Raw genomic sequence first — 21006 nt, forward strand, 5'->3', positions numbered from 1 at the left:
TCAGCTGCTTTAAGCCAGACAGAGTTTCTAATGAACATTTCAACATTAACATACATTGACACATCCCACAAATACCCCAGCATTCATACACAATGAGGTCTACCTCCCAACATGACGTATGATATCAGGACAGGTGAGTAGGCTTGAGGGGGCTGTCACTTTGTCACCTGGGAATAAAATCAGGACTGTTGGTAACCTGCGGAGGCAGCACACAACTACATTCTCATGCTGCACAAGCACTCGCTCAGATAAACTCATGCATTCAAACACACTGATGCTTCACACACATTGACCCTCCATATATGTCTATGCATTCATACAAACACGCACACTGCGTACCCCAATAAATATGTATACAGTATATCTGTTTGTATTGGTAATCCATTGCAATAATCTCAGTTCTCATGATAAGTGTTATGGATACTGTGTTGTTATCCTACTATTGTGTAATATTAACACTGCAATGGGAAAAAAAAAAATACATTTGAAACCGATAAAAACGTGTGCATTGTGCGTATATCTAAAAACAATTTGCAAAGGTTGTCAGTCTCTTTTCTGCTGATCGCTTGTCTGCAGCCTTTGCAAGCCCTCCCCTTCTAACCCCGCCCAGACTTTCTGTAGCTGCCCAATCACAGACTTGCCAATGCAGCTCAATGAGAAGTCTTTACAAGGCAGGTGCTCTGGGCAATTTCTGCATTTCTTGAGCTTAGCTCCACTTATCCAAACAAACCTAGAAGTAACAGGACCGGTTGTCTGAAGGACAGCCATGGGGGTGTAATGAGGTTAGTTTATAAAAATGTCCATTTCTATTGAAAGCAACAATTTTTTGTAAAATGCAGACATGAAACTGCACAATTCGATGTAAATGAGGGATTTGGAATTGTACCATAAAAATGAACTCTACTTAAACTGGGGCTTTTACACAAGCTGTGTAATATGTAGGTGCTTGATATTTCACACTTGCACATGGATGATGTCAAATAATTGTTTTTGTCATCAAGAGCACACAAGCTTCTTTTTAAAGTGTATTTTTGGTACAAAGTACCTAGTATATTGGGGGCATGAATATAAGTGTGTGTGCGCACACAGTGTTCTGGGCTATAATCAATAATCCACAAGTGTTAGGTCTGTACTATGCCGTAAATAACCACCTGGATACATCGGTGCCCCAATCACCTGAAATTGTCATGCTTCTAAGACGTTTTATCGATTTCACTGCTGTATCTTCTCGTCGTGCCTCGAAATTGCAGAACACAACGGTCACTGCAACGTACAAGCTGAAAATAGTTGATTTTTGTTGTATTTTTAGCATCCATCCCACGGAGGAAACGAACGGAAATCTTTGGTCATGTTTTGGCAGGGTAAAGCTAAAATCATCATAGTATCCCAAGTACGTTTTGGAGCTGTTCCTACCATTTAATTCTTCTTATAAGCTCTCGGCAATTAGAGGATACAGAAAGATCTAAAAATGGCCAAATTTGTGCAGAGGGTAAAAGGTAGGGTGGAAACACAGACCACAGCAGAAATGCACATTCTTAGAATAAGTGGCGATGATGTGATGAAGCACAGAGGTAGTGGGTTGGCGGTATCGCTTAGCCGGAATAAATTACACAATTTAAGAGCAATGCAATGGCTTTAATCGGGATTAATGTGTATAGAATTTAGGAAGGGCGGGATGATAAAAAATAAATATATATATAATATTGCTGTTTCCAATGGGGAGGGCTAACAGCATTATCTCTGGGGGGGAGGGGCTAACCAGCACTATGATCTCTGGTGGAAGGGGCTAACCCACACTATGATCTCTGGTGGGAGGGGCTAACCCACTCTATGATCTCTGGTGGGAGGGGCTAATCCGCACTATGATCTCTGGTGGGAGGGGCTCAACAGCACTATGATCTCTGATGGGGGAGGGCTCAACAGCACTATGATCTCTGATGGGGAGGGGTTAACAGCACTATGTTCTCTGATGGGGAGGGGTTAACAGCACTATGATCTCTAATGGGGAGGGGTTAACAGCACTATGATCTCCGATGGGGAGGGGTTAACAGCACTATGATCTCCGATGGGGAGGGGTTAACAGCACTATGATCTCTGGTGGGAGGGGCTAACCAGCACTATGATCTCTGGTGGGAGGGGCTAACCCGCACTATTATCTCTGGTGGGAGGGGCTAACCCGCACTATGATCTCTGGTGGGAGGGGCTAACCCGCACTATGATCTCTGGTGGGAGGGGCTCAACAGCACTATGATCTCTGATGGGGAGGGCTCAACAGCACTATGATCTCTGATGGGGAGGGCTCAACAGCACTATGATCTCTGATGGGGAGGGCTCAACAGCACTATGATCTCTGATGGGGAGGGGTTAACAGCACTATGATCTCTGATGGGGAGGGGTTAACAGCACTATGATCTCTGATGGGGAGGGGTTAACAGCACTATGATCTCTGATGGGGAGGGGTTAACAGCACTATGATCTCTGATGGGGAGGGGTTAACAGCACTATGATCTCTGATGGGGAGGGGTTAACAGCACTATGATCTCTGATGGGGAGGGGTTAACAGCTCTATGATCTCTGATGGGGAGGGGTTAACAGCACTATGATCTCTGATGGGGAGGGGTTAACAGCACTATGATCTCTGATGGGGAGGGGTTAACAGCACTATGATCTCTGATGGGGAGGGGTTAACAGCACTATGATCTCTGATGGGGAGGGGTTAACAGCACTATGATCTCCGATGGGGAGGGGTTAACAGCACTATGATCTCCGATGGGGAGGGGTTAACAGCACTATGATCTCCGATGGGGAGGGGTTAACAGCACTATGATCTCTGATGGGGAGGGGTTAACAGCACTGTGATCTCTGATGGGGAGGGGTTAACAGCACTATGATCTCTGATGGGGAGGGGTTAACAGCACTATGATCTCTGATGGGGAGGGGCTAACCAGCACTATGATTTCTGATGGGAGGGGCTAACCAGCACTATGATTTCTGATGGGGAGGGGCTAACCAGCACTATGATTTCTGATGGGGAGGGGCTAACCAGCACTATGATCTCTGATGGGGAGGGGCTAACCAGCACTATGATCTCTGATGGGAGGGGTTACCCAGCACTTTATCTTACAATTAAATAATTTGGGGGGCAGGGTGGGGGAGCAAGCTGTTAATTCAGAGAATCCGAGACCCACCAGGTTTACCATCTGGAAATATATTTGCAATCATTCGTTTCAAGGCAGTTTTCGTGGCATGTCTGCGATCTAGAGGACAGATCGTACAGACTATCTGCTGACTTGTCTTGGAGTCTGCAATAAACCAACTGCAACGTGTTCTGTGGTTGAGGGGAAAGGCCAGAACCCAAGTTGATTGGCTTCAATTAACACAATGTGTAGGCTTACTGTTGGGGTAGCGCTGGTAAAGGGTGAAGCCGTTCATGCGATTATCATTTCCGTCTAATTCTAGTTTATATTTCCTGGCTGCTAATTGGCATTGGGCCAGACCATACCGTAGGCTGTCAGGCTGGGCAGGGGCGGTTACGTTATAAGGCCGTGTTTATCTGTACACTGTATCTGTGTTCTGGATGATACACAGGCTCTTCATTCTTTATATTGCTCATTGGCAGCCAGTATAATTTTAATGTAGACTATACCGTTTGGTACAAAAAAAAGACTTTCCTGCCATCAAGACAGACATATTGTATTTTCTTTTTTGTCTTTTTTTTTTTGTCTGAGGCTCTTTTGCGTGTGCGTGTGTGTATGTATGTTCTACGGTGATCTAATGTGGGAGCCGTGTAGATTTTGTGACGTCATTGATTCTTTCTGTAAATAACTACATTGAACATAAAAATAACATAAAAGAAAATTGAGCCCTGCTCTCAAACTCTTACTATACCTGGACGGCAGCAATAGTAATCGTATTCATCAGCCTAAATGAATGGAACAAAAGTTACCTGGGCACTATCCCAAATCCCTGTGCACACTTAACAGGAGGATTTTAACATCACTCCAATGGCCATTAGAGTGCAAGCTCACCTGCTCTGTCTAGGCAAAGTGTAGGACTCAGAGGTTTGCCTTGACCGGCAGGTGAGCTTACACTCTAATGGCCAGTTATTTAAGTGTGCATAGGGATTTGAGATAGTGCAGAGGTTACGCGTTTTGCCTTTATAAAAATAATAGTCTTGAATCATTTTGTATGGTTTTTTTTTGTGTGTTTTTATTATTTACTTGTGTTTTTACAAAACACTCTCTCTGTTCCTAGGACCCAAGAAGTAAGCACAAGTTTAAAATCCACAACTATGGAAGTCCAACATTCTGCGATCACTGTGGGTCCCTTCTGTACGGGCTAATACACCAAGGCATGAAATGCGAAAGTAAGTACCGCAACCATGAGTTAACAAAATACCAATAGACAGGAGAACCGACTTAACTGGCTAAAAGTGTGACCTAGAATCGAGTGGGGGATCCAAATAATGGAGTGCAAGAGAATAGAGATTGAATAACCGCTCAAGTACGCTGCCCTTCCATAGGTTTAAAGCTGGTGTGAGGTCATCCTGTGCCATTACAAAGAGAACCTACGCCTCTTGCATATCAAACTGATCCCACCAAAAAGGGTGGTCCAGATCCAAAATGCAGGCTGACTCGCTCTGTACAAGAGATACAGCAACCCCCTAAAAATTAGGCAGCTTCCTGAGGATTAGGGGAACGTAGTTCAGAAACCTCTTCGGCACAAACGTCACTTTTCTAGAACGTTTCTGTAAAAAAATGAATTTCGAAATTGATACAACTTTCCAGGGGGTTGTAACGGTTATCCAAATAAATTCTAAAACAGGCCCATAGGAAGTGTTTGGTCTGTTGTGGAATCCAAATATATTGTGTTTCTGAGACGGTTACAATCGATTCCCTGATTTAGCCACAGATAAGAGAAATGTGGGGTTTATCAGATTTACTGCTCAGTGTCTGCCCAGAACAAGTCCGCAAATGTATAAAAAAAACAACAAAAGAGACTCCTGAAGATTCAGCCAAACTTTTCTATGGTCTGTTTGACACAAGAACTATTAATATCCGTGGCATTTAACAGAGAGACATTGTTTAGATATTCGTTATAAGATTTATGGAAAAGCAGAATGTTCCACATCTTACTCTTAAAGGGACACGCCACTGCCCAAGTACAGCAGATATAAAATCACTGTTCGGTTGATATACCCCCAATGAAAACATGCATGCATTTAGTTAAGCATTTTTACATGCATAATAAGAAAATACAAAAATTAAATCATTTTGCAAAAGCTGCTGCTCTTTTGTCTGCCTTTGCAAGCCCTCCCCTTCTAACCCCGCCCAGACTTTCTGTGTCTGTCCAATCACAGACCTCCCAATGCAAGGCATGTGCTCTGGGCAATTGCTTTCTCTTGAGTTTAGCTGCACTGAGCTAACCACACCAGGAAGTAACAGGACTGGTTGTCTGACAGTCAAGGGGGTGTAACAAGGTTAGTTTATAAAAATGGCAATTTCTATTGTGTGAGGGGAGGACACACTCTTCACACATTAAGCACTTCAGCAAGCTAAAGTGCTTTAGGGGTCTGGGGTGTACAGAGACGTCTTATTACTGCTCATACAGACCAAGACATTGCAAATAGATTCTATTTTTGATATTTTAGTATGTTGAAAAGTTTATCAAAAAATATTAGTTTAAAAAGCCTATAAAACAATTCAAGCAGCACCCGGCTATGCTTTTCATCCCCAATATATAAACCAAGTACCCCAAAAAAACATTTTAAAATAACAACGCTTTTTAATAACACGGTAACCGTGTTTAAAATACATTTATTTTTTTCAGTTTTTTCCCCAGATCCTAACATTTATCCTGTGTGTGATAAACCAAATTTAGTCAATTTCAGAAAAATGCTGTGTATATCTTACAATTTGAAGTCATGTTTCAGTAGGGTTAATTTATCTATTGGGATTCATGTGATGTCATGGCAGGTGCCCTATAAATCTACAGCGGGATTGTGAATGTCATCAATAGCAAAAATGCCTATTTATGCTGAAGTTCCATTTATAAACGTTGTTTCTCCTTCCCCGCAGCATGTGACATGAACGTCCACAAAGTGTGCGTTGTGAACGTGCCAAGTTTATGTGGGATGGACCACACCGAGAAGCGGGGTAGAATTTTACTGAAAGCTGAAGTCGTCGGGGACAAATTAAGTGTCACAGGTAGGAAATAACAATGCGGATCAGTCTTTCTGATTTACATGCGCTGTCTGTGTGCTCTCAACTCCTGAATTCCACCGCAATAAGAGCGTGTGGCCAGTATTATCCTACTCTGGCTCATTCCACTAATTCATATCATGTTGCCCAGATGGCCCATTGCTGTTTCACCACACAGAATCCTCTCCTGATTTTTGAATGCACCATTTCCATGTCACTACTCCGAATCCCCTGCAGATCTTTGAATGGTCTATTTCCATGTCACTACCCAGAATCCCCTGCTGATATTTTTTGTCCGAAGTTCAGAACTTAAATAAGAACTAGACATCTTATTAAATTAATTTAATTGTACATAAGAATGGAAAATATAATGAAATGTTGATAGTGTAACCTTTCACTTCAATTGAGTTTTCGTGGTGACGGAACTTCAGCTTGAATTTCAAAACAACCAATTTTCTGTGAACAAAATTCAGATATTTAAAGTGCAGTGATGTTCTGTCCCTCCCTCTTTGATAAAACTTTAATCTATATTATATATGATACTACTTGCGACATTACTAGGAAATACACCGAACATAATTTACTTTTTCCATCTCACTATAACAAAGTCCTTTGAATATATTCTTTAAATAGTGCTGATCTAGCTGAAAGCGTTTGTTTGTGAATTATTTGTTTCCATGAGAGTCATGTTCTTTGGACGACTGATCATTAAGACACATGGCAATTACTTTGTAGCAAACTGTCGTCTTTGTCTTAGAGATGGTATAATATGTACAGCAAGGGGGGGCTGTGGGGCACAGTAACGGGGTTCTTTGCGGCAGCTGATCCCGTGTTTAATGGCCATTCACATTAAACATAAAGCGAGGGTGCACTGACTGCAAGCAGTTAGCAAAGAGTTAATGGTGGAGAAGCTTGCCGGCCAATTTCACATTAGAATTTATTGCTTTTTGAAGTGCGTTTTTCTGTGGTCTCAGAAAATTCAGCTTGACCTATAGCTTTTTAAACCATAAAAGCCCACTCTGTTTTATGCTTTCTTATAAGTCTTAAAAAAAAAAAAAAACGGGGCGGAGCCTGACCACGGAGGTGAACAGACGCACAGGCCGGGAGCTCCGTGCTCACAATAGTTAAAACGACTGAAACCCGGTGTAAATCCGCCTGAAACTCGCCCACAAATACCCACCAGGTCAGCCTGAATACCATGGGGCGCAAGACCAAACGATTTCCAGCAGACAAACCCGCACCGGGACTTACCATTGGGGACATGTGGAGACAGGCGCAGGGCGCCAACAGGCCCAAAATGGCCGCACTACCCGACGGTTACTCGGACTTCTCGGACGAGTTGTCCGGAGACGCCGAAGAGGACTATCCACCCGTCCCAGCACCGGCCCCCTTACAAAAGCCGAGATGCACCAAATCAGGGTCGGATAACTCACCTGTGACCATATCGGTCCTGAAAGAATTGCTAACAGACCTGCAAAGGAATCTCTCAGCAGACATCTCAGCAGTACGCAGTGATCTGCAGGGACTGGCAGGCCGCATTGGAGCCCTAGAGGGAGCATCCCAAACCAATACCCAACATATCACCCAGCTTCATCAAGCTGTACAAACCCTGCAGCAACAGAATCTACTACATGAACGCCGTTTTGCGGCCCTAGAGGACTCACGGCGAAGAAACAATCTTAAACTTAGAGGGGTCTCAGAAAGCATCCCAGATTCGGACCTACCACATTTCCTGCGACGCATGCTGGCGGCTATACTGCCACAGAGGCAGGGAAAAGCCATCACACTGGAAAAATTCTTTCGAATCCCTAAACCCAACAAAGCACCCACCACAACCCCCAGGGACTTGATCATTACCTTCCACACCGGCAAGGACAAAGCAACGGTCCTCACGGCGTTACAAGACAAATCACCCCTTCATATTGAAAACATGGCGATCTCATTCTATGCCGACTTGTCCAGCGGCACGCTAGCCTGGAGACGAACACTGCGACCACTCACCTCCTTACTCCAACAACATGGAACCCGCTACCGATGGCACCAATCCCGCATCCTAAAGGTCCAACGAGACAACGAAACGTACCTCATCCAGGACCTCCAGAGCGCGACAACTCTATTACAAGACATGGGCCTGTCCAGGGACTCATTGATGCACCAGGGGCCCACCGCTGCAACCTCTCCGCCCCATACCTGGGATCCAGCAAGAACCGCCACCTTTATCCCACAGGGACGAACACCTGAATCCTACGCAGCGGTCACTACTTGAACAGAGACTCAAACAACCCACAGGACTGTTTAACAATTTCAAGGTTTTCTCCTCATTATATTAATTTGCTAAACTATTTCAGACCTGCCTTCCCTATGGAGTATCCAGGAGGTCCCTGGACCCGAAGGGGTTTAAAATGTTTATTCTTGAGCAAAGCCTTATTAACACATGTGCATGCTAGTAATACACCACACTAGGACACGAACCTGCAGGCGATACACTATGCCTACACGTATATACCTACCGATGTAACACTGTTAACCTGCCTAGCACGTCCTTTGAATGTTAAATTAGCTTAGAATATTGAAACACTAAAGCTCTCACCTCTAACCTTGAAGGAGTTATAATGTAAATTGTAAAATGTCCTGCTCTAGATGTTAGTGGCCTACCAGCTACTTACTATAATGTTAAACGTTTACCACACACAAGTGGAAGTTACCAGGTTAGCTTATTGAAACTCGCTTTCCGTTTAGCTAAACCACGACACGCACGGTACGACCCAACTCATCCCGTGGTTAGCGTAGCATGAAGGACTCCCTTAGCTGGGCCCGCTCACACTGTGACACCACGTACAGCACCTACCTTGCTCCTAGTGAATGCCTCCCAAGTCTGGGCATAGGGTAACTCCAACTGGGCAGCCTTACCACCGCTGGTACTACCTAGCAGATACTGGATACCGTCTCCCCCCCCACAGGCAATTGCGGACCATGTTATGCTATAACTAATGTTTCCAATATGTGCACTATCTTGCTACACTTAAATAATATGTTCCCTTTTGTAGTAGCATGACTTTGGCCTATGTGACCCATTATGGACGCTCTCCTACCTTGCCGTTCAGAGGGATTGGCTGACCCGGCTTTAATATGAAGTCACCGGCTACTGTTTAAATGCTACACAGTCTGCTTAATTATTGTTCCTTAAACTCTTATATTAATTGTGAATACTATGACCAGTGCAGCGTAACAGAAATAGTAGTTTCAGTGGTTAACATACAAGCTCCTTAAACTACTGTCTTATCCTCAGACCGACCGTTACCGACCTATTGTGTCTCTCAATTTATAATGTTTAATGATGTTTTCCACTTTTTGTTACACAGAGGCTTCATAATAGCTTAGACATGTCTCTCTATTCAACCCAGATTGCCTTACAAGTCTGATAGCGATAACACTCAGTGAGTTGTCCTCGCACTTCATAGCCTGTATTTAAAGTTGTCAAAGTTTTTTGACATGTTTGCCTTACATGAATCTCTCATACTATAAAACTGTGCTGATAGCCTGTCTTCTCTAACTCCTTGGAATGTGCTATTGTTCTGATAATGCTTACCCAAATAATATTATAAAAACTGTGCAGACTAATCTACATGCTACCTAATGGTTAAATGTTTGTTTATATGCTTATCAAGCTGTTGGGGCATGGTGAGCCCGCTTGTTATATTTTCATGCACGCAAAAATAAAGAATTCAAAAAAAAAAAAAAAAACTGGTGGAATTTTAGCAAAATGGCTATTTTCGGACAGAATAAATCAACCTCTCTTTCAGCCGCGGGGCCTTCAGATTTAGAGCTGGATTAATCTCTGATCATGGAACAGATTGCATTGTGGGTTAAAGCAGCAGCTTACCATTAGTCAGAATCATCCGAGTTTCCTGGAAACTCCCAAGTGCTCATTTTTCCTGATTTCGGCTACAGATTGGCCAATCAGGGTGCCTGAGGCTGTAATGCTGGTGCGTAGTACTCCTGTAATGTGTGTGGGGCATCAGTAATCACAGTTCTGTGTAATATAGAGTGGAGTTATACCCTCTTTAAGTGCTCTGCCAGGATAAATTAATATGCTAAATCCCAGCGAACGCACAGCCTGTAATGAGTTTTTGTATCCATGTGGGGACATTAAATCTCAATGAGTTGTATTGTGCAGATTTTATTATTGCATCAAAAGTAGCTGCTGCATGCAATTATCTGCTCAGACTAGAAGAGCCACTGTCGGATCTGACATGTTTTCCTTGATACAGATTGTGTACTGTATGTTGATGGGCAGCACATGAAAAGTACTACCCTGCTGCAAAAGGAAACTCGGTCATTAATCATGGAGAAATACAAAATTTAAGTTTCAATGGGTCATATCATTCCTACAAGGAATGAGTGACATTTTCTCAAAAAAATAAAATAAATTACATTCGATCATCAATGTGTGCTGTTTGGGTTAATGAGGAAGTCTTAACCCGAACCGCAATCGATGGCTGTGATTGGCTCAGTGTGTCGCCAGTGGGGGGGCGCTCTGTGGAAAGCCAGGGACACTCATTCAGCGTTACACGGCTAGAAAATGGTTTAACATTGAATGAAGAGATCATTTGGGTTCATTAAATTCTTCACTGCCAAAATAGAGTATAAATATTTTTATTTTCATATATTTTGCAGTGTGAACTTTAGTCCATAAAGCCTCACTTTGCTGAAAATGTCCACTTACCGCACTGCTTCCAAAAAGTGCAAGAAGTTTCAATGGGTCATATCATTCCTACAATCAGGAAGGGGGGAAAGAAGTGAGTGGACTGTACCATATATCTGTGACATTACATTGGCATTCAAGAGATTGAATAAAGATTGTTATAGTAGTTCTAAATACTTTTATTTTAGAAATACATGATTTAACTGCATTGACTGTATGTGGGCATTGTGCTCACTTGCAGTCATTCTTTTTACATTCTGTTGCTGTTTCCACTAAGCAGTACTGCTAGCACTGCCTTCAGGGTCCTTACAAATACCTATAAGCAAGGAATCTGACCATTTGTATCTATGTATTTTGTCACACGTACTATATGTGAGGAAAAACGGCTTCTTTACTTTCATAATAACATTTCAGGCCCTGTGAGAAATATTGTAAGATAAAGGGCACTGTATACTGTCTATCCTTTATAAATATATTTGGGAAATTAAAATCTTTAAAGGGACACTATAGTCACCCAGACCACTTAAGCTAAATGAAGTGGTCTGGGTGCCAGGTCCCTCAGGTTTTAACCCTTCACATGTAAACATAGCAGTTTCAGAGAAACATAGAGTTGATCCAACCTCGAGTGGCTGTCTTCCTGACAGGTGCTAGAGGCGCTTCTGCGATGCTGGATGTGAAATTCGCATCCAGCGTGCAGAACGTCCATAGGAAAGCATTGAGAAATGCTTTCCTATGGACTGTTAGATTGCGCGCGGGGCTCTTGCCGCGCATGCGCGCTCCACTCGGTGGTCCGGTTGTGAGTGAACTGTAGCCTACCACTCCTCCGGCTAGAGTTCACTCCTCTTGCGAGATTCAGTATTGCAGCGTTGCCATGGTAACAGAGGCAACGCTCCGACCTCCGAAGAGGAACATATAAAACATGTTTTTAATGAAAGTGTTTTATATTGAAGGGGTTAAGTAGAGTTTGAGAAACTATGACTTATAAACTGTTTAAACTTTTTTCCCCCAAAGTTGTTTTAGCCATAGTTTATTTCACAAGGCAGGATTTATAGATAGTTTGATCATTTGTGGCAGTTTGTACGTGCTGGTGTAAAGTTTGCATAGGAGTAGAAAGAATGGCCATTTTGGGGAATATACGGTGTGTTAATGAGGTAACTAGATTAAAACATGTGTAATATGAGATCTATCTACATATGACTTGGCTGTAGGTCACAGTGTGCAAGTGTGTATATATAATGCAGAAGCGAATTCATTTTATTCTATTTACCCAAGGCTGTTCTGTTATTTTATTGCCGATGTATACAATAAGGGTGGAAGTTGATATATCTTTGTGTGCATCAAGTCTGGTTAACGTTGAATTATACGTAGTGAAGGAGGCTGAAAGGGCGAATTTAAATTATCAGTCCATTTTTTTCCGATTTATAGTTATCTAGTTTCTTTTGATTACTCCACTGATTTGGGGGTGTTGGTTTATCCTGCCAGACCCACAAAAATGTAAACAGCTTAAAGCATCCTCTCCTGTCCTCTGGAAATCTAATAGTAATGGGAGTTGTAGTCCAGCAGCCGCTTGGGAGGCTTACGTTTGACTCTGTGCGCTAACCCTCCTTACTCTCCTTCCCGCCCCCCAATTAGTGCAGTAAATAAACGGAGAGGAGATGGCGTACAGCAGTAGGTAAGCACTTGGATTGTGATTGGTCGGCTTTAATGAAATGTCAGATTAGGCAAGCGTGTGTTAGCGGTATTCGTGGCAATATGGAGGAATTTCCAGTAGAGAGAGAGCGCAACATTAAATGGTTTGAAATAAGCAAAAAGGATATAAACTAGTAAATTAAGTTTCTAGACTTCTGGTCCCAGGAAGAGACCACCGCTATAATATGACACTTAACAGAATCCTAGCACTATGACCCTCCGCGTGCGTCACTGTGTTTTGTTATAGCTCTGATGGTTTATTGTTGCATGCTTATTTTTTCCCACTTCCAAATCTCTCATTTCACAAAGTCTGTTTTTTTTAAAGGGTTTTTTTGTATTCTTTTATATGAACTGGGTTCCGGGGTCTCTGTGGGGTTTCCCCCTCCTGCGTTTTAGACGCTGTGCCAACAAGATCTGTAGACCACGCGGCTGAAAGTTTGATCAAAGGAGGAAAGATTGTAATCAATAATTTATCAGCCGCCGGTTTGAAACAAACCTATGGAGCGGCTGCCCAACAGGGCTCGGCTCTCATCTTCCAGCAGCACAGTCGGGGGGGTGGGGGGGTTTGTTGTAGTAGCTGTTTGCATCGGTGTAGGAAAGCTTTATATGAAACTATTTCTCATGGATGGGATTAACCCTACGTGTATTCACTGTTCAGGCACTTGGTGGGTTAAACACTTTCACCCGGTATCAGTATATCTGCCATTGTAACCCTGGCGATTTGTTCTCTAAACAATGAATCGCAAACTTTAGGCAGAAACAGCCAGAAAGAAAAGTTGGAGAATTTGTCCAATTTGACTACTATGGCCTATTAGTTTCTTTTCTAGTACTCGAATAATCTCATGGGGATCTCAGCAGTAAACTTTGAATTTGCTTTAGAAAGTTTCGCTGATTGAATTTTCCTGCATTCAGTTGTTAAATGGACACTATAAGCACTATGACATTTCATCATAATGAATCAGTTACAGTGCCTGTGGTCCTCTGGAGCTGTCCTTACATTCAGTGTTAAACCGTTTTCGAGCAGTTGAACACTGAATAAGAGTCCCTGGCCACCCATAGCTCCACCCCCACTGGAGGTGTCTCTAAGGCAGAGAATACAAACTTCCTTGTTGCAGTACAGATTCATACCTAAATGAGCCCTGTGATAGGCTGAATGCAGTCAGCTGATACTCTCAACCAATCACAGCTGCACATTGTAGCTCAGCTAATGCTTCCTCGATTGCCCAGGCGGTACAGAAGGCATGAGCTGCTGGGAACTATCCTATAGTATTAAAACTGGTTGAATGACGAATGGAATGATGACTCTAGAAACGCCAGACACTATAACCACTTCAGTATGGTGAAGCAGTTACAATGCCTACAGTGTCCCTTTAAAATTCCTCTGCCGTTCACTGTATTTCCTAACAACTGAATTCAGACGATTGGATCCCTGCTATTTTCAAAAAGATCTTATTGCAGCAGTGAGATTAATTTCAAAACCGTATCACAGAATTGCAACCGAATTATAACAGGGAAAAATGCAGCGGAGTCAAGTTTGGGGAATTCAGGGTATTGGAGTGAGGGAAGGGGGGGGAGAGGGGGGGCAGAGTGATTATGTATTGGATGATTTGGAACAACTAAGTAAAGCCAGTTCAGTTATGATTCTGCTGTGTGTGAGAAGCCGAATCGCCCAAGTTAAATGAAGATTGGACTGATTTCACCAGACACCCGAACAGAAGTGCAGAATTCAGCCTGAAAAAGCCTAACTTGCCCTTTGGACTAAAAAAAGCCAAATTATAATAACTGAAATGCATTCAGTGGCTGTCCAGCTGCTTAGTGAATAGAGCCCCTGATGTTTTATTGCAGCAGTTTTTGACTTAACTCTCTAACTTGGAATGGCAGTTTTAAGAGTCGCAATGTCTGGATTGCAAACGAGGCATTCTTACCTTCATGCGTACATTTTGAATGTTTATAAATAACGAATTGTAATAAGCTAAAACATTTAGGTATAAATAGAAGAGCAGTGACGAACAGCGCAGTTTTGAGAATTTTTCTAAATCTGCACTTTGCAATTTTCACAATTCAGTGTTTTTTTTGAATGAAGCCCATTGTACACACGTAATTCTCATAAAAAAAATTCAAAACCCGTAAGAATTTCTACCCGGGGGCAATTTGTTACCAATATTAGCATGCTTATCGGTGGGCTGTGCCTCATCCTATAGGAAACGACCGGATGTGTGGTCTGTATACAGCAGTTTGGGCACTTTTAGCTGTGCAGGCATCATTGATATGGAGTGATGGCCGGGGTCTACTTCAATAATGTCGCCATAAAGTGAGTTTGACGTTGCAGGTCGTTTCCATGGTATGTCTTTAATTGCTTCTAATTATAGGGCTATCGTTTAAGCATAAAAATTAATTGCTGTGAAATTAGTGGCAGGAATGGGCTCGGGATTGGGGGTGCTAATGCCACGGTTGCTGTAACCAGTTAACGGGCGTGCTGCTTGACGAGCGGTTTGTGGCAGCATTTTATAATGAGATTCATCAGTCTATTAGAAATGACATATTCTCATTAATCCGCACATTACACAAGAAAATAATCAAGGCTTCTGTGATGGGTAACTTCATAATTTATTGTGATCTACAAGTTCTGCGAATATTAATAGCTAGTTTTTTTTTTTTTTTTTATAGATGTGGTCGTGTCCCTTCGAATGTCATGTTAGTTAATTATTACCCCAAACAGAAGGCTGGCTTTTAAAAAAAATGTTTTATTCTTAATGGAAATAATTTTGTTTTGCTGGTGCAAATGATTTCTCAGTGTAGTGGTTATAGTGTAATAATGCACAGGATGTAACCACACTGAATACAAAGGTAGGCTGGGTAGAAATAGGTCACACTGTGTGGTGCCTGTTGCTCAATGGAATCTTTCACGCGAACAAGGGAACACCGCCTCCCACTATTGGTTACTAGACTGTTGTTCCATCAAAGCCGGTTATTAACACCCAAACGTAAGAGACAGCACTTGCTCATGACACATGAGTGACATTTTGCCCAGACAATGCAGGGTTTCTGTACTTCTATTGCCTCCCAGCCGTGCGCTTGCGTGTTATTGGTATGTCCATGTGAGCCCATTAATGTACCATGTAAATAATAAACCTGCCAGGCATGTTTTTTGTCCCAGTGCGTTCTTATGCTAAAATTATCCTGCGTTAAAGCGCACCGGGCTGCATATGTTTTGGAATACCATTTCGTACAACATGGCAGGCGGGCGGGCGGGAACAAGCTCAGCAGATGGTTTGCACAATATTTGTTTAAAAACACCCCAGTTGTATTCTGAATAATGATTCTGGGTTCTTTAAATCAGTCACGTTACTACAGAGGTTGAAAATTCCCTGGGAGAGAGTTACATAAAAAAAAAGGTGTTTCAAACAAGAGTGGGGCGGTTTTCTAAGTGTGTAGCATTCACCACGGCAACCAATAGGATCTACAAGAACATTGTTTGTTGCCATGGAAATGGCTCCATTTTTAAAACCGTTCTCGATTTTTCTGTTCAAAATGCATTTTTAAATCTCCCCCACCCAGGGCCGGATTAACATAGGGGCTGATGGAGCTGCAGCTCCAGGCCCAGGCCCATGGAATAGGCCCATTGGTTTAAAAAAAAAAAAAAAAAATTTTTTTTACATTTTTTTTTTTTTACACACTACTCTTAGGGTTGCCAGGTATTTCTCATGTATTTCTTAGGGTTGCCAGGTATTTCTCAGAAGTATTTCTCAGGCATTTGAAGCTGCCCAGCCGGTGCCGGTATTGCAGTAATACCGGCAATACAAATGTCTGTCTCAGTATAAACATAGATTATTCTGCAATACCAGCCACGGCCAGTAGGGGTCGCTGTTTGTGTGGAGAGAGGCAGTGATAAGAAGTTACGGCATCTCCCTCCCTGCCTCTCTCTACTCACTGATCCGCAGGGGGAGCAGCTCTACACAGAGAGTCCAGACAGCAGCTCCGAGACATGGGGACGCTGAGACATTGGGACACTGGGGAACATCCACAGGAATTTTTCCGGGGGGGCATAATTGTAATGACATCCATGCTTGGCCCCTTTTTGACAGTGTCATGAAAGGGAAGGAGCATAGTCATTTTCACATAAAGCAAGGATGAATAGCGTTTTCACAATTATGGTGTCAGGAATATATGTTTGTATTCCTGACACTATAGTGTTCCTTTCATCAAATTACAGGAACATTCTGGTCACCATAACAACTTTATCTAAATGAAAATGCTTTGATGCAAGAAGGCCCCTGGGTGCTCTTTCTTTGAAGGGGTGAAACCGCTCTCAAATGGTTTACCCCCAAACGCTTCCTTTAGCTCCAGATCTCCAGGTCGCTCAGTGGTATTCGACTTCTGAAACAGAGTGTCAGGAAGTGCAGATTGACGTTGCGCATGGGTGCCGCTGATTGGCTAGAGTGGTCAGCTGACACTCTAAGCCAATCGCTAGTTCCCAATTCATAAAAATGTTTTACGTTTTTATGAATGGGGAGCTACTGATTGGCTTAGAGTGCTAGCTGACCCATCTAGCCAATCAGCGGCACCCCTACCCAGCGGCCCTCTGTGCTTCCTGACACTCAGTAAATAAAAGTGAACACATTAACACTGATATTGTTTGATTTTAACTGGGGAGATGAGAAGGTCCAAAGTTTCCCTGCCAGGCCCAGGTACCAACGCCTTATGATGTGGTGTCCAGAATGAAGTGCTCCAATCTCATTTTCTTCTCCTTCATTTGACACAGTCTTCTTTGTCTTCTGAGGCTCCTTCTGCTCCTTTACCTTTCTGCTACTTTCTGCTTATTTTGCGCCCTTCTGCTCCTTTCTCTTTCTGATCCGTTTCTGCTCCTTGATAGCTCTTCCTGCTTCTTTCTGCCCCTTCCAGCTTCTTGCAGCCCCTTGCTGATCCTTTCTGTTCCTTCTGATTCTTCCTGCCCCTTCCTGCTCCTTGCTGCCCCTTCCTGCTCCTTGCAGACCCTTCCTGCTTTTTGCAGACCCTTCCTACTCCTTTCTGCCCCTTCTTTCTCCTTGCTGCCCCTTCCTACTCCTAGCAGACCCTTACTACTCCTTGCTGACCCCTCCTGCCCCTTGCAGACCCTTTCTACGCCTTGCTGACCCCTCCTGCTCCTTGCTGACCCCTCCTGCTCCTTGCTGCCTCTTCCTACTCCATGCTGCCCCTTCCTACTCCATGCTGCCCCTTCCTGCTCCTTGCAGTCCCTTCCTGCTCCTTGCAGACCCTTCCTGCTCCCTCTTCCTACTCCTTGCTGCCTCTTCCTACTCCTTGCTGCGCCTTCCTACTCCTTGCTGCCCCTTCCTGCTCCTTGCTGCCTCTTCCTACTCCTTGCTGCCTCTTCCTACTCCTTGCTGACCCCTCTTGCTCCTTGCAGACCCTTCCTACTCCTTGGTGACCCCTCCTGCTCCTTGCAGACCATCCCTACTCCTTCCTGCTGCCCCTTCCTATTCCTTGCTGACCCCTCCTGCCTCTTGCAGACCCTTTCTACTCCTTGCTGACCCCTCCTGCTCCTTGCTGACCCCTCCTGCTCCTTGCTGCTCCTTCTACTTTACCCTCCTGCTCCTTGAAAACCTTTCGACCCCTTCCTGCTTCTTGCTGCCCCTTTCTATTCCTTGCTGACCCCTCCTTCCCCTTGCAGAACCTTTCTGCTCCTTCTACTTTACCTTCCTCTATGCGGTCTCCCCCACCCCACTGCTGTGTAGGCTGCCTCTGTGCTGCTCCCCTGCGGTTTCAGTCATGAGAGAGAGGCAGGGATAAGCTGTAGCTTCCTGCCTTTCTCCATTCACAGCGCCACCTACTGGCCAGCACTGGTATTGCACTGTATTCTCACACTAAAACGAAAAATAGCAGCACAAGCTGAAAAATCCAGGGGGGAGGGGGGCCAAGTACCCCCCTTTACCCCCCCATTCGGATGCCCATGACCCTAAGACACTAGGGACACAGTAGCCCCATGTCTCCCAGTGGCCCCTAGTCTGTGTCCCCATGTCTCCCAGCCACTGCCCCTAGTGTCTCAGTGGCCCCATGTCTCCCAGTGTCCCCATGTCTCTTAGTGTCCCCTAGTGTCCTAGTGACATCAGGACACTGGGAGACATGAGGACACAGACTCTAAGGGACACTGGGAGACATGGGGATACAAACACTAGGGGACACTGGGCGACATGGAGACACTGGGAGGCATGGAGACACAGGGAGACATGGGGACACTGGGCGACTTTGAGACATAGGAGACATGGCAGTGTCCCCATGTCTCCCAGCCAGTGTCCCTAGTATCTCAGTATCCCCATGTGTCCCTGGTGTCTCTCAGTGTCTGTAGTGTGCCAGTGTCCCTAGTGTCTCAGTGTTCCCTAGACTCCCAAAGTCCCCTAGTCTCCCAATGTCTCTGTGTCCCCATGTCTCCTAGTGTCTCAGTGTCCCCTAGTATAAAAGAAAAAATCTCAGGCACTCACTGTGATAGATTACGGCAGGTTTATTGGACACCGCAACGTTTCGACCTGTACCCAGGTCTTTATCAAGTCTCCAGTGTCCCCTATGTATCAGTGTCCCCTATGTATCAGTGTCTCAGTGCCCTATGTCTCTGTGCCCATAGTGTCTCTGTGCCCGTAGTGTCTCTGTGCCCGTAGTGTCTTTGTGCCCGTAGTGTCTCAGTGTCCCCTAGTATAAAAGAAAAAAATCTCAGGCACTCACTGTGATAGCTTTAAGCAGGTTTATTGGACACCGCAACATTTTGACCTGTACCCAGGTTTTTATCAAGTCTCCAGTGTCCCCTATATATCACAGTGTCTCAGTGCCCCATGTTCCCCCATGTCCCCTCGTGTCTGTCACCCAGTGTCCCCAAGAGTCTCAGATTTCCCAGGTCTCCCAGTGTTCCCTAGCATCTGTGTCCCCATGTCTCCCAGTGTCCCAATGTCTCTCAATGTCCCCTAGGGACATGGGGACACTGGGAGACATGAGGACACAAACACTAAGGGACTGGGAGACATAGGGACACAGACATTCCCCCTTTTAGTGTATGTTCTCCTTTCGGCCATTCTGGTTATGTGATTTGTGTCAGTAGCCCACCCTTTTACCGCATACATAGACTTGCATTAAACCTGCTTTACTGGACACTGCTGTTAGGGGGTATGGGTTTACTTGAAAGATGAAAGCATGAGATTAGCAAAGGGTATGTGTTTTCTCATAGTTGCATCCTATGAGTTTCCCTACAGCATCATCTCCATCAGATACATGATGCTTAGGAGGTAGGACTGTTTTATTTTTTTATTTTTTTTTAATTCTTTATTTTTGTAGTGCATATAAGTTGTACAGGCAGGCCTGAGGTGCCCCAAAAGCAGTCCTCAAACATTTTTGTCGCTTTACATGAGGGACATACGAGTAACATGCACAATTTTATAGTATAGGTAGGCTTAGGTAGTGGTAACAGTAGAGTATCAACTTTAAGAATAGGTTTATGCTGTGAGCTGGCTTGATCGCTACAGAAATGAGGCTATTGTCTACACAAGTATTGCAGATATATAATGTTAGATATGCAAACAGGCTAGTGCAGTTAGATCATAGAATAACATGCTTGCTAGGGCTAATAACATTGTTATAGAGAAGTTGTCACCCTGATATATTGGGGTTGCCTGTGCTGCACTAGTAAGGATGGGCCGTCAGCATGGCGGTCCTGAGACCTCGAGGTAGGACTGTTTTAGTGTTTTTGGTCAATACGATTTTGTAATTAGGCCCATCATAATTATCAGCACCAGGCCCACTGGGCTCTTAATCTGGCCCTGCCCCCACCCCCCCTCCACAATGTCAGAATGGAGCAATTACCATGGAAACCAATAGGTTTGTGCCAATTCCACTTTTTCCATTTTAATTGCTCCATTTAAAACAATGTATTTAAAAAATCTCCCGCATAGCGGATCAGTCATCGAAAGAATGAACTATACAGAGCTCGTTATGAGAACCGTTCTTCCAGGATCTTTAAGTTCTATGCCCAGAAATTGCCCAAAGCTGCCAGGTTTAGCTTCAAACAACTGTTCTACCCACAGAATGAAAGACGCTCACCGGGGCTGTACATAAATGGTAGCAGGTTCACAGCATCCCAGCAAGGCCAATGCATTTACACTGTGTGTGCTGTGGGGAAGAAGGCATTGCAAAGTTTTGTCTGATAACTTGAAATAAACATGTTGATTTACCCCATCTTCATTGTATGAAAGGGCTCTGGACTATACTCTGCTTTCTGTACAAAAGCCTGTAGCTGTCAAAGAGCTCCCCCAGCTGGTATTACTGTGTATTGACTCGAGACGATTATTCATTGGGGACAGGCTTCGCTTGTTTGCCTTCTTAGAAGAAGACCGCTCTGTCGAGATTTGGCAAACGCTGGGTATGCCTTGTTCC

At 44.0% G+C, this 21006-nt stretch overlaps 1 protein-coding gene across 2 annotated transcripts in view; it reads left to right on the plus strand.

Moving 5' to 3' along the window:
* PRKCA (protein kinase C alpha) overlaps window positions 1-21006 on the plus strand; it is a 221112-nt gene that overhangs the window by 158747 nt on the left and 41359 nt on the right. For both annotated transcript variants that reach the window (XM_063456126.1, XM_063456127.1), the window contains exons 4-5: window positions 4255-4366; window positions 6078-6206. In XM_063456126.1, coding sequence (XP_063312196.1) covers window positions 4255-4366; window positions 6078-6206 — 241 coding nt within the window. The remainder of the gene's footprint in view (window positions 1-4254; window positions 4367-6077; window positions 6207-21006) is intronic.

The sequence above is a fragment of the Pelobates fuscus genome, chromosome 5 (assembly GCF_036172605.1).
Source record: "Pelobates fuscus isolate aPelFus1 chromosome 5, aPelFus1.pri, whole genome shotgun sequence".
Classification (NCBI taxonomy): domain Eukaryota; kingdom Metazoa; phylum Chordata; class Amphibia; order Anura; family Pelobatidae; genus Pelobates; species Pelobates fuscus.